At 38.5% G+C, this 14,792-nt stretch overlaps 1 protein-coding gene and 1 pseudogene across 1 annotated transcript; both read right to left on the bottom strand.

Annotated features, from left to right (window-relative positions):
- Positions 1-2,790: 2,790 nt before the first annotated feature.
- On the bottom strand, positions 2,791-3,369 carry LOC148789781 (putative fasciclin-like arabinogalactan protein 20). Its single transcript, XM_088893775.1, has one exon. The coding sequence runs from the start codon at positions 3,367-3,369 to the stop codon at positions 2,791-2,793; it is 579 nt and encodes a 192-aa protein (XP_088749901.1).
- A 1,127-nt stretch (positions 3,370-4,496) lies between these two features.
- On the bottom strand, positions 4,497-5,076 carry LOC148789780 (putative invertase inhibitor pseudogene; annotated as a pseudogene).
- Positions 5,077-14,792: the final 9,716 nt, after the last annotated feature.

Genomic DNA, 14,792 nt, shown 5'->3' with positions numbered 1-14,792 from the left:
AATCATCTAAAATTGCCATGTGCAAAGGACACACACTTTTGCTAGTACTACAAAAAGGAAGTCCCATTACATTTAAAAACAAAATTACTTGCTAATTATCATCTTAACACTAAGGAGAAATAACTTTCCCATCTAGGGGAAAGTTGTCAACACTTGAATGAGACACAAATGCCCCTTTTAATATTGGATTTTCATGACTAAAATGGTCATTGGGTTATTTATATGGGAAATAAAAGAACATGAATAAATGCACTTACTTGGATTATCCGAATAAATAACTTACCGAAAAGTGAACGGAGCCCAGTTAGAAATATCTAAATCTCAATATTTGACATATTTATGACCCTAAATTAATCATACGTTATGCTATGATATATATTGGTATTTGAAACTTGCCCACCACAACCAATAAAAGAAAATTTATAATAGCAAAAACAATTGTATCTCCAACTAAACTGTGATCATGGTTACTAAGGTTCCATTTTTTTACATTGTAAATTTCATTTATAGTAGTGTAAGTGCAAGGAAATGCAAGTGAGATTAGTGTAAATTCCGGGTCACTTTTTGCCTCGTATTAATTTGGGATAAGTCCTGGGTCATAGGGGCCATGGCTCCCCCGTCTCCCCCTTGGCCCCTGCTTCAACCCTGTTTTTAGTCTTTAGGTGTCCACGTTGCGAGTCCGGTTGGATGGCCTTATTTACTGCTAGTGTGTGTTTTATAGCGTAGCCGTGTCTTTCAATTTTCAGTCGTATATTTATTGTTGTATAGGCTCAGTTTGGAAGGAGTACAAATATAAATATATACAGTATAAATACATACAAAATATAAGATTTTGTACTCTATATTTGTATTTTTACTCCTTTCAAACTGAGTCTAAATGAATACCATTTCTACAAAAAACAAAACAAAATAGACCTGACCCTATGATCAAGTTCGGGGCAGGTTTGTTCGGGTGTAGGGTTGGATTAGAATTTTGATGCTTCAACCCGAGTCAGGCTTACATTTTATTATCTTGTCCTTCCAGGCCATGATACACCCACATATAGAATCATAGGTTTCACCAACCCAAGAAAACTGTTTTAAGCCCCTCTTATTTGCTTGTAGGGCCCATTTAGTTAGCAGGAATAGGGGTCTGGACTCTGGAATGGGAGTCAGAATCTTTCTGATTTCAACTGTTTTATTGGGAAGAATTGGAATCCCACTCCCATTCTTGGTAGAATGACATTCCATCATTTGAGGGAATGGCCATTCCCTTCTCTTAGGAATGAAATTCCATTCTAGTTGATTCTATTTGTCATTCTGATTCCTATTTGAATTAAACATACTATGAGAATAGACGATTCCAATTCCAATTCTTTCCACAAATGAATTGGACCTTTAGTATTCCACACACATAGACCATGATAGGTACAAATAAGAAATTTATCATTTTTATTTCATTTATTCACATCTAATTAGACTTTGTCCTCAATAGCCATTTGTTGCAAGTGTATTTTTTTTTGGCTATGTGAGATAGAATTTGAAACACCTACATAATGTGGGAACTGGATACTCTACCCCATTCCCACCCCATTCCTAGTGATGGAGCATGTTTGGGGCAGGGCACCAACTCTCCATTGAGATTAGAGAATCCCCAAATGTTTTTTCACTCGGAGCCGAGACAACACCTAAAAATACATCTAATTTGAAAATATTTTTGAAATAATAATATGGGAATTTGGGGGTATTGTAGGAATTGAATTATATTAATTTTAGGGTATTATGGAAATTTGATTATGACAATTTGGCGGTATTTTAGAAATAGAATTATGGAATCCTAGGATTTTAGGAATTTGGGGAAAACATAAAGATGTTTTCAAAATTAATATCAAACTTAAGGATATTTTACTAGTTTGTCATCAGATTTGAGGAACTATATGAAAATCCCATCTCTACTCTATCCCTAATTCAGGAAAAAAATATTTTTCCTATCCTCGCCCTATTCCCATTTAAGATCGGGGAAAACCCACTCTTTCAAGGGGGGGTGGAACGGGCAAGGGCCCCAGTTTTAGGGGGAATCGCCACCCCTAGTTACTAAACACATGCATAGCACGTGTGCTTTATAATAGTATAGATAATGTGTAAAAGAAAAGAAAAAACGAAAATAAGTTACAAAAAAAATGTAATTAGTAAAATGCGATTCGGTTCTGGTTGTTATCGTGTTAATACCTATAGGGTGGGTTTAGAGAATGAATTTTGTTTAGTCGAGTTAGGTCGGGTTTTGATAGATGGGCTAAACGGTCATACGGGTAAGGTAATCTCTTCTTACAGACCCAACTTCATCAGTTCAAGCACATCATTGATTCTTCACTCGGCCCACCAACCTGGCCACTTTTTTTAAGGTTTTAGTTGAATTGGCCCATGAGAAAACATTCTGAAAAGTTGCAAATAGAGGTACAAAAACGATTAAAAGGAATGAATCAAATATACACTACATTTAATATTTCATCATTATTATCATACAATTTTTTTTTTTTTTGTTAAAATGCCAATAAGAAATGAACAAAAAAGACTCCCATAAAACCCTAATTAAGGCCTAAGCAAAAGGACCAGATTTCAGAGTAACATATCCATCCATGACCTCTCTCCGTCTTGCCCAACACAGGCACAAAATAAGATGACGGAGAAGCAAACAAAGGATCGCAGCGGCAGCATACACAAAAACCATCAACAGCTCCGAGCGATTCTTCGGCTCATGAAAATAATCAGACACTCTGCTTAATGCTTCAGCATAGGATCCATCATTCTGCATCAACACTCCACCGTCATACTGTGGGAACCAGATGGTCTGAAAGCAGGATCAAAGAAGTCCTCCGCGCCATGAACGATCACATGCCCATCATTGTACAGGTTCCAGTGCGAGATCTTGACGCCGTTGATAGAACCGTGTCCGTTCACCGAGGTGACCACAAGTGGATGCCCAGGAAGGAGGGTGTCGACCTTGGACCAGTGCAGCTGCGATGTCTCCAAAACCTCTCTGTCTAGCTTTGCCAGTGCAACGTGATATCTGAGGAGGGTCAAGGGAGGTCCTGCGTACTTGAAGCTGGGGGACATGAATGCTTTGTCAGAAGGGCAGAATATGGTGAGTGTTTTGATATCTTTGTTGTTGAAGAATTCATGAGTTGGGATCAGGTTGCTGAGAGTTAGTTCAAGAGTCATGGATATGGTGAGGTAATTTGAATCAGAGAGAGCTTTCTTGATCTTCTCAACTGGTAATTCTAGGGCATGATGAGCAGCAGTTGGAGTATCATCAGCCGTGGTTGGTATGACAAAGAAACAAGAAAGCAACAGAGGAAGGAAGAGGGAGGAGAGCTGCAACATAGAAGCCATTAGGGAGAAACGAATGGAAATTGAAGCAAGTCGTCAGGAGAAACTGATGACTACGTAATGAAAGAACAAGAAGAAGACAGCCGAATGATGAAGGGAAGCAAATGGGGTTGGGAGGTATTTATAGAACATACATGGGTTACGTATAGACTAATCCTAGTTACTTTTGTAAAGAGGGATTTGGGTTGCGATTTACTCGTAACTTAACTGTGGGTTCAGTCTAAAACAAACTCTTATTTTAAGCAAATGGGGTTGAATGCATTCTCTTGTTAATTTGGGCTGTCCAATAATGGTTCTAAATATGACTCGAGGTCGACCCACATGGTTGCGTTGGTTGGGTTGTTCAACTAAGGGCCCGTTTGGTAAGTTTTTTTGAGAAGATTTTTTTGTAATTCTGATAGTTAAAAGATGCATCGAGCATTTGAAATATGATCTGGGCAGCTTGAAGACCATTTGGCAGATGAACGTTTTGCGTCTTTCCACATCTTTTAGCGTGAGATTAAAATGTGAAAGACGTGCCAAACAGAAATAGACCGAAATTTGGTCTTCCCATCTTGTAAACAACCAAAAGACCGCACAGAAAGATGCACCAAACAGACCCTAAATTTCTGCAAAATCAATACAAGACCAGGCCCTACATTTTGAGGGTCCTACAAAAGAATGCAATGCCAGCAGTGGTCCCTACCCTGAATAATCTGACTTGGTTTGGGTTGGTTTTTGTTGTTTGAACCGATCAAGACCTGCTTTGGGTTGTCTTAATAGCAGCTCCTAGAGTCAATAATTTACTAATCTAGGGATTTAAGCACACCATCTTAACTCCCACCTACTTTCATTTACGGGTCCGACTACGATATGGGAAACGATATCATATTGTAAAACCAGTACTAGTGCCACATATATACTAGTTATACGATATACTTAAGTAACAGGTAATTATATTTTTTGTTACCCAATTCCTCCGTCACCCACTCCTGCGCTTGATCATCTTCTTCCAATCTCTGTCTCCTAGTTGAACATAAAAACAACCTCCATGAATTCTATTAGCACCTCCGTCACACAATAGAAGTAGATAGTTATAATTGAAGTATAGATATAAACTACTACTTGGACACAGATGCACACGACGTATATCACTTGTCTATAAACACATGACTAAGGATTATTGAGATCACCTGTGAAGCAAATGGAAACACAAAAGGAAGCAAATTGTTGATGACTAGAGCAATCTCACACAACTGAATGAAATTGTCGCTCTCCTTCGTTAATGGAGTCATTACACCTTCTTCTTCAAACCCGGAGTTACATGTTGAAGCTGATTCCCTAACTGCACTAATGTATATATTAGCATTATTGTAATCCTCAGACTTGAAGTACCTAATCGAGTTTTGCAGTGTAGAATTGGCATCATAGTATAGTTCTAAACAGTCATTTAAGCTTGGTATGGTGCATTGATCATCTTCATTCTCCAACAGATTCTTGATCTTTGCAACTATGCTGGTGATGTTTTCTTGGGCCAATTGTAGTGCAATGACTCCAAGTCCTTGAAGATCTGCACTATTGCTCTCAGGGACAGCCTGGAAAGAGGCTACACAGAAGTTGTAGCTCAAGTATGGGGACCGTTCTGCACATGTTCTGCATGTTTGATTGATGTTATGGCTGGAGAGAAGGAGTCAGAAAGGAGAGGGAGAAGATAGAGAATAGAGGATTCATGGTGTCTTCTAATTTCTTTCAAGTATATGTTATTGCTCTTATAGAAAGGATAGGGGACGGCGCATGCAATGGTTATGGCTCCCTTGATGATTCTAACTGATACATCATTTGATTGACCCACTTGGGCCCTTCATCTAAACCATGGCATTGTTTCGTATGAATTTGGCTTGCTCAAATTCCTATTACCAGAGAGTTTTGCCAAACTCTCCAAACATTTTCACTTTGTTCAAAATATAAAACTATGAAGGCTGTGACAAGTCTACTTGAGGACAGCCAAGGTTTTCCTAACCCATTTAGGGGATTGACATCTTTTTGTCGATTATCTTTCTTTCTTCTACTTGTTCTTTTTTCTGGGTGTAATTAAGATGGGTTACCAGTATGATCCAAGGAAAATATACGAACATAGGAAATGCATGATATCATCTTGATGGGGTTCGTTGCCACCGATCAGAGTTGGAATTTGGAGAGAGAGAGAGAAGAGGGGCCGGAGAGAGAGACACAGTTAATATATATCATCTTAATGACCGAAAACCTTAAAGTCTTTCTGTTTTGAAAGAGATACTATTTTCCTTCTTTTTAAATTAGCAATTGGTTATTTTTGGAACCGGTTACCTTAAAGTCTTTCTGTTGTTGATTGGTTAAAGTCTTCCCATATGATATTACATTTCCCACATCATATATTTACTCCATCTTATTGATTGATTTGTAAATTGAATTCAGTTTAGGTTTCACATATTTAAATCATTTCTTATTCCACGTTTGATTCCGTCTTCATAAACTTTAATTTAGAACAAAATTTATATGTTAACAGACCCGTGAGGCTGTATCTGCTATGCACCTCTAATGATCCCCTTATACTCAAGATAATGGGACTGAACCCAGATTTCCTACTCACTTTTCCTATTCACTCTTTATCTGCCCGAAATTGCAGCCACACATCTCTGAGTGTGGCCGCAATTCACGGCGATTAGAGAGTGGATAGGAAAAGTGAATAAGAAATCCCGTTTGAATGGTAATGTGTATTTCCCACAACCCAAACTAAAGAAGTTGGCTTAACAATTTCAGTCAATGTTTGTTAAACATCATAAAGTGATGGCAAGCAAGGACTTAGGGATAATTAACCCCAGATTAAATGAAGCCATGTATACTGAGTTTAGGAATGCAGATAGCGGATATTAGCTTGATGACAGCATCCAATGGGTCAAGTGGAAACCTCTCGGGGTATCAATGTACGTTTGTGGATTGGACCCTATCGAATCAAAATCAATTGAATGACTTAGTACAGACCAAATTGAACCAATCCAGACTTTGGTCCAAAGTATTTATTGGATTGGATTGGACCTGATCTGTATGGATTTATATTGAATTGGGTCAGATTGAATCAGTATTGGCTACTGACAGAAGATAAAAGTGCCCAATGTATTCATTGGAGTGGACCAGTATTTGGACCAGATTGAACCCAATGTATTCATTGGGTCAGATTTAACCAGTATTTGGATTGGACCTAATCTAAATCAAAACCCAATTTGAACAAATAAGACAGCCCAGACATTAAATTAAACCAATCCAGAATTGTCCATTGTATTCATTGGATTGGATTGGACCTCGTCCATTGTAATAGACTTATATTGGATCATTAGACAGGCAGTGTTGCAGCGAAGGAGATTCAAAGCTGGTTATTGATTGTCTTGCTAAATGGCAAAAGGTTGCCTCTCCATAGAGATCGAGTATAATAAAAAATTGTCTGAAGATTGCTAGAGAAAGTTCCTTTTAAAATCATAAATGAAGAAAATATAAGCTACTTAGCTAATTGGATCCATCGAACAGAGTCCTAGTGCTACAAAAATATTCTTGCAATTCTTGACATGGCCCACCAACCTGGCCCACTTTCTGGGGTTTTAGTAGAATTGTTCTAACTTCTAAGTGAGTCCGGTGGCCAGCAACGTTTTGTAGTCGGCGGATCGGAACTCTGAGTGAGTACTCCTCACCCAATTTGAATGTGAACCGTTCTGGATTGGACCATGAGAGATCACGTATAAATATATTGCAAACAGAAGTACAAAAACGATTAAATTAACGAATCAAATATAACACAGAATTTACTATTCCAATACAATTTTGGGTCAACAACTCAGCATAAAAAAAGAACAAGAAAGAATCCAATAAAACCCAAGGGCCAATGCAACAGGATCAGATTCCGGAGGATATATCGATCGACCGGCAGAATACACAACAGGAACCATCAACCGGCCCGAACTAGTTTTCAGTTCATGAAAAATAAATCAAACACTCTGCTTAATGCTTCGGCATAGGATCTGTCATTCTCGATCGATATTCCGTCGTACTGTGAAAACCATATGGTCTGGAAGGCAGGGTCGAAGAAGTCCTCCACGCCATGAACGATCACATGCCCATCATTGTACAGATTCCAGTGCGAGATCTTGACGCCGTTGATAGAACCGTGTCCGTTCACCGATGTGACCACAAGTGGATGCCCAGGAAGGAGGGTGTCGACCTTGGACCAGTGCAGCTGCGATGTCTCCAAAACCTCTCTGTCTAGCTTTGCCAGTGCAACGTGATATCTGAGGAGGGTCAAGGGAGGTCCTGCGTACTTGAAGCTGGGGGACATGAATGCTTTGTCAGAAGGGCAGAATATGGTGATTGTTTTGACATCTTTGTTGTTGAAGAACTCATGAGTTGGGATCCGGTTGCTGAGAGCTAGTTCAAGAGTCATGGACATGGTGAGGTAATTTGAATCAGAGAGAGCTTTCTTGATCTTCCCTACTGGTATTTCTAGGGCATGATGAGCAGCAGTTGGAGTATCATCAGCCGTGGTTGGTATGACAAGGGAACAAGAAAGCAACAGAGGAAGGAAGAGGGAGGAGAACTGCAACATGGAAGCCATTAGGGAGAAATGAATGGAAATTGAAGCAAGTCGTCAGGAGAAGCTGATGACTACGTACTGAAAGAACAAGAAGAAGACAGCCGAATGATGAAGGGAAGCAAATGGGGTTGGGAGGTATTTATAGAACATACATGAGTTACGTATAGATCAATCCTAGTTGCTTTTGGAAAGAATTTAGTTCTTCTCAAGATTGGATTAGAAGTTGTGATTTCGCCCAGTCACGGATTTGAGTTGCGATTTACTTGTAAGTTGAGTCGAAAACAAATTCTTGTTTTAAACATGATCAGTGGTCCAACTTCAACAGGTAGATCTTAACCGTCCATACGTGAATTGACGGCATTCTATTTGTTAATTTGGGCCGTCCAATAATTGTTCTGGAAACCCACACGGTTAATAGTCTTATTAAGACATTCCCTGTATGACTGAGACTCTAGACACATTGAATTAAAATAAAAAAAAAAGAAAATTAAAATCCAGGTCATGATTAGGTTTGCATCTTTCCGTCTTCATGATCTTATCAGCTATATTCTAGTAGGATGAATATGGATATTGAATCTCATTTATAGATTAAAATGAAATCAATTACCTTTTTTCATATTACATAATACATTAATACTCATCGCAGGAAGCTAAGGCCTAAGGGGTCGGGTACACAGCACGTGCACGTGATAATTAAGATAATTTGAAACAAAGGAAATTATATTCGAGGTTTAAGTTAATTAAATTAATTTAGTAATTAATATAGACATTATAATAATTTTATATAAAATGCAAAGAGTTTTTGTAGGGGTCAAATTATAGGAGAGGTTTAATTAAGTAATTTACCCATATTAATCTAAGTTAATTCTTTTAATTAACAATAACTTCTATTAAATATTATTTTCTTAATAACTTCTATTAATTTTAATGGTAATATTTTTTGTTCATAATTAATAGTGATTATTAAATATTATTAAGAATATTAGAATTGTAATTTAAAGTATGAAGGACAACATGGTGGGACACCCTCTCTGTTCCCGCTCCATAGCTAAGATAACCTACCCCCTACACCGTCATAGGTGATAGGGTAGGTTTGGGGCAAAGCACTTGCTCCCTATCGGGATCGGAGCACTATTCCCTATTTTGGAGTATTTTAGAAATAAAACTATGGGAGAAAGTTAGGAGTATTTTAGAAATTAATATTAAACGTAAGGGTGTTTTGCTAATTTACCATTAGGTTTGGGGTGGGTTCGAAAAATTATAAACAATTCTCATGCCCACTCGATTCTTAGTTTGGGGAATTGAATTTTTTTTTAATTTTTGCTCGATGACATGAATAACCTTTTATTAATGGCCGAATTGGTGAAGACGAAGGCAGTTGGTGCGTTTCTCATGCTTCTCAAAGTGACAATGTAGATTTTCTTGATTTTGGTGCTTCTGAAGAATTGATGTAGATTTTTTCCACTCTGGGCCTTGCACTTGATTGGCTGTGAATGATGCTTCTCTAAGAAGGTCCCTTTTGTAGTGGCTTGATATTTTTTGGAGAGTTTAAATCCAAGTGTATTTTAGAGAACTAAGAAACTTTTTCCTTTTTTCTTCTTTATTGATTTTGAAGTAGTTACAATTTTTAAGAGTTTGTGATTACTTGCAAGTCTTAAGTGTTAGTGTAAGAGAGTTTCTTGCAATGTGATTGTGAAAAAGAACCTCTTCCTCTAGGCAAGGCTATTTGTAGCCCAAGATTAAGGCTGCCACTTCAGCCCACTTTGCCAACCCATTTCATGTAAGTGGGGTGTTAGGTTAGAATTAACTCTTAAGCATGCTCCATTATGTTAGAGGTAGTGGTTTGGTCAATGGGACCATCTTATTAGAATAAGACATTGAGTAGATTTGACTTAATACAGTTTGATCTTTGGGCCACTAAGTCATATTTATGTAGACTTGGGCCTTGGGCCCATAAAGGCCCATATTAACTTGGGAGGGTTACCATGTAAATTAATCCCATCAAATAAGAAAATTTACGTGTCTACAAATGCCCTTCGAAGACGAGGTGATGGAGCTCCTTATTATGTCCTCAACGATATCAATTTCTATGTCAAATGGCTGTTTGACTTAATCATTTGAAAGGACTTTTGCATTGCTCACGAAACTTGAGGAGACAATGCATGTTAGCCTTTATCCGACGGTAATAACTAGAAATTCTGAATTGTAGTGCATGCAAATTCCTTTACAACAACGGTCCACGTTTGCTACATTATGCCACAAGTAATTCTTCAAGCATAATTGTATTCTCTAGTAGGCGCCCTAGGTTGAGCATAACAGACGATTTGATGAATTGTATGCTGCGATGGTTAAGAATTTACCTGTTCCCATTTAGGTTTGGATAGCTTAGTCATTAAGTCCGTGTTGGTGTCTATCCTTCAAAGAGGGGACTTCGAAGAAGCCTAGACTACTAAGGGATACGAACACTGTCTCTATAAATTCTCCTTCACAATGATACATCTAGTTTGGTCAATAATTATTAATTGACCAATAAGCAAACTGGTAAGGGAATCCGAATCAGGTAGGCACGTTATTGTAAGCACGTTAAATGAACATTTTCAAATTTTTTTATACTTATCCCTTGAAATGCCCCCAACCTATTCTTAAAAAAGATCCCGGTACAAGGATGAGTGGATGACTTAGAGTTGGCTTCAGTCACTAATTATTCACAGTTGTTGCACTATTTCTTAAGCCAATACATTGATCTTTATCGGTTGCCTTGCCTTCATTGGATCCAAGTTTGATCCATTTATTGGTAGCCAAGGTTATTAATCAATTGTATGAAAACTTCAACCAACTGTCAATAGATTTTAATTTATGATTTCCTTATATAAAAATCACCAGAATTCTATATATGAATTCCAGTTAGCTCTTCAACTGGTTAAATGCCTTATAGATTTAGCGTTGGACCATTAGAGAGGCATCCTGCTACCATCGTTGCTTACATCCTTCCAACCTTTCTCGTAGAGTATTTTTCTTTAATTCCCCTTCATTGAATAGAGACTTCTGAATGTAGCCTGCGATAGTATTTTTCTTCCTTTGTCATGACTTAACTCATTGTATGTTCATAAAATTGCTAAACCATTGATGGGACCGTCTTGATTGACATGAGATTGAGTGTGATTACCTTCCTCTATCATTTAATTACTCTAAAGCCTTTATGATAATCGAGAGTAATTTGAAATTGACCACGACAGAGCATCAAATTCCTTTCTCCTTTTATTTAGTTGCTGGGACTTTAAGCATTGATGTTCGTATTAGTTCAATACGACATTTTGTCTCTTCTTGTCAATATTGAATTTTATGGTTGACTTGATAGGTTAGAACTTCATCAATTGGCATTCTTGTATGACTTTTCATCAGCAGGCCCTCGCAGAACTTTAATGGTACGGGGTCCCTATGTCTAGAGTTTCTTAGACTTTCGGGTACGAGGTCTTTTGGATTTAGGAATTAATTTGCATAGTGTTTATTCACTAGAGAGTCACATGTAGAACTTCATCAGCAGCAAGTCTTTGCAGAACTTAAATGGTTCAAGGTCCCTAGGTTCAAAGCTTTGTAGACTTTTGGGTCCAAGGTATCTTAGGTGTAGGGATTAGTTTGCATAGAGTTTCTTCACCAGAGAGTCACAGTATGCGAAGATTCATCAACAGTAGGCCCTCGTAGACCTTTAGTGGTCTGGGGTCCCTAGGTCCAAAGCTTCGTAGACCTTTAGGTCCAAGGTCTCTTGGGTTTAGGGATTAACTTGCACAAAACTTCTTTACCAGAGAACATGATACACCGAGTTTCCTCCACCAGAGATTCACAACATGTAGAGTTTCATCTGTAGCAAGCTCTTGCAGACCTCTAATGGTCCAAGGTCCTTACGTCCAAATCTTCTTAGGCTTTTGGGTCCAAGGTCTCTTGGGTTTAGGGATTAACTTGCATAGGATTTCTTCATTAGAGAGTGCCACATAAAGCTTGCTTCTTCAGTTTAAGGTAAAATATTTTTTTATGGTATTGACACTCTTATTTTGTTTATGCAACTGATGGCTTTCTCAAGTTCACCTGGTCATAGTGTCCCTTCATCATCTCCTACATCTTCTCTGCCAAGGAGTTTGCCTTAAGAAGGGTGGGTGATGGAGCACAAGGATCCCACTTTAAAGGGACAATTCTTTCGTTTTCCTAGCATACTGGTAAAGAATCATGGGTTGAGGAATGCTCATCACACTGAGCTCGAGCTTGTTGTTGACGAGCCCATGATAGGTCCATATGGTCAACGTGGAGTTGAGCTAGAATTGCTTCTGAGTATGACAAAGATAAATTGGTACCCTAAGAGCCATGAAATGCATAGAGGGGATCCTATTACTACACCTAAGCAGCCGTGCTTAAGACATCCCTTCTACCATACCGTTACAAATATCTGTCTATTTCCCTATATTGTAGAGGAGATACAACAAGGGTCTGCGAAATGGGTTTCAACATGAACCCAAGAGGGGAGATTCGGTATTTGAGTGGATTTAGGGATTGGGATTATGAAGTATACAGTCATCATTGAGACACAGGGAACATGAAAGAATTGAGTCAAGCAGTTTACGCAACTACTCGTGTGCATAATTGGCCTAACAACATCTATAGAGCTCTCTATAAGGTTTGGTGCTTGACATGAACACCTTCATGACTAGTCAAGGTGATTGAAATATCTCTTTGGGACATTCAACAGATCTTAGGCCTTTCCATTGGTGAAGAATATTAGGTGGAGGTGATCCCTGACCTAAAGGATCATTCCTGGCTTCCTTCTTTCCTTCATTCTTCTCACACCACTTAGTTGAGGATTCATGTGTTTGGTTATCTGGATATCAAGTCATGAGCTTGAGTATCCAGTTCTTCAAAGGTAGTAGGCATGTTCCCTTTGAGTTTGTAAATTAACCCCTAGTGCATCCCTTGGACACACGTGTCTATGGAAGATGATTGACTAATTTATTCCTTGCATTGAAGGGCAACGTTTCTCCATCACTCAATGTAGTCAATGACAGACTTGTCATTTCTTTGCCTAGTAGTAGAGAGTTCTAGAAGTTCAACGGTTTGATGTGTATAGTAGAATCGAATGAGGAATTCTCTCTCAAGTCGGTCCCAACTATCAATGGGACATAATTAAAGGTTGGTGTACCAATCAAACACCGTAGACTTAAGGGAGCAAACAAACTGCTTCACCATTTAGTCTTTGTTAGTTCTCACGTTGTTATAGGTCTCGATGAGGTGGGCTATGTGCTTCTTCGAATTGTCCTTCCCATCGAATTGTTAGAGCTTAGGAGGTTGGTAGTCGATGACATGCACATCTCATCAATGCACGAGTGTATGGTATGGCATACAATAGAGAGGTTTATGGGACACCTCCATATTGAGCCCTTGTGGTTTCAGTGATTATATATTGGAGTTGTTGCACTATTAGAGAAGCGATAGAGACTTGGGTGGTGTCTTGCATCATGTTTTGCACGATTACACAACCATGCTCCTCTTGTTGTTGCATCCACTGCTCTTGGAGGTTTGGAGTCATTGGAGGAGTGAATCCTGGAGGGTGAGAGGATCTTTGACTAGCTCTGCTTGGCAGTTTTGTATCTCCAATTTGTTCATTAGGAAGGCAATCTAGAGATCTTTCTCAACATTGGATCTCTTGAGGTTGTCGATGGCATCGACCATCTTCTGGAGCCGTTCTTCCATTGTTGTGGCTTCTGTCATCATCACTGGTACGATACCACTGGAAGTAGAGTAGGGGTTGTATGATGGAGGAGTAATACTCCATCCTTGACCCAATATTGGATTGACTATCTAGGAGAAAGTGCTCATTTTCTTTCAAATTAGAGTGCGAAGGGTTGAAGAGGCTTTGCTTCTATAGAGTAGTCACCTTGGTGATTTTCCGTATTGGAAGCTCCACTAGAGATGATAACTATGCTTTGTTGGATTTTTCCATGGCACGCGTGACAGGTTAATTGTAGGAAGAAACAAAAGCATCAGAGACTTGTTGAAGGAAGTTGTAGTCTCTTGGTTTAAATGATTGTTGTAGTTACCAACTCGAAATATGGAGACAAATGTTGTGTATTTGATTAACACAAAATATGGAGACAAATTACAAAAATGAATTTGTAATAAAGAAATATAAGATAATTAAACTCTCTTTGATTTCTGCTCGATGACATGAGCAATATCTGATTAGCGGTCAAATTCAGTGAAGATGAGGGCTACTAACATGTTTCTCGTGCTTCTTAAAGTGCCAATGTAGATTTCCTTGATTTTTGTGCTTATGAAGATTGATGTAAATTTTTCATTCTAGGCTTCACATTTGATTGGTTGTGAAGGATGCTTCTCTAAGAATGGTCATTTTGTAGTGACTTGGTCTTTTTTGAAGAGCTTGAATCCAAGTGTGTTGTATAGAATTAAGAAGCTTATCCTTTCTTTCTTCTCTCTTGATCTTGAAGTAGTTAGAGTTTGCAAGACCTTGTGATTGCTTGCAATTCTCAAGTGTTAGTGTGTGAGAACTTCTTACAATGTGATTATGGAAAAGAGCCTATTTCTCCCTACGCAAGGCTATTTATAACCTACGATTAGGGTTGCCACCTCAACCCACTTTGCTAACCCATCCCATGTAATTGAGGTGTTAGGTTAGGGTTAATTCCTTTGCATGCTTCATTATGTAGGAGTTAGTGGTTTTGCCAATGGGACCACCCTATTATAATAGGACAAGAGCCAAATTGGACTTAGTACACTTGGGTCCTTGGTCCACTAAGTCATATTTATGTAGACTTAGGCCTTGGGCCCA

The sequence above is a fragment of the Nelumbo nucifera genome, chromosome 8, assembly GCF_055504915.1.
Source record: "Nelumbo nucifera cultivar China Antique chromosome 8, China Antique-T2T, whole genome shotgun sequence".
Classification (NCBI taxonomy): Eukaryota; Viridiplantae; Streptophyta; class Magnoliopsida; order Proteales; family Nelumbonaceae; genus Nelumbo; species Nelumbo nucifera.
This window is presented reverse-complemented; position numbering and strand designations above follow the sequence as displayed.

Bases quoted from the DNA above. Each gene is read 5' to 3' on its own strand.
- LOC148789781 (XM_088893775.1), bottom strand. From the start codon at position 3,369: ATGGCTTCTATGTTGCAGCTCTCCTCCCTCTTCCTTCCTCTGTTGCTT.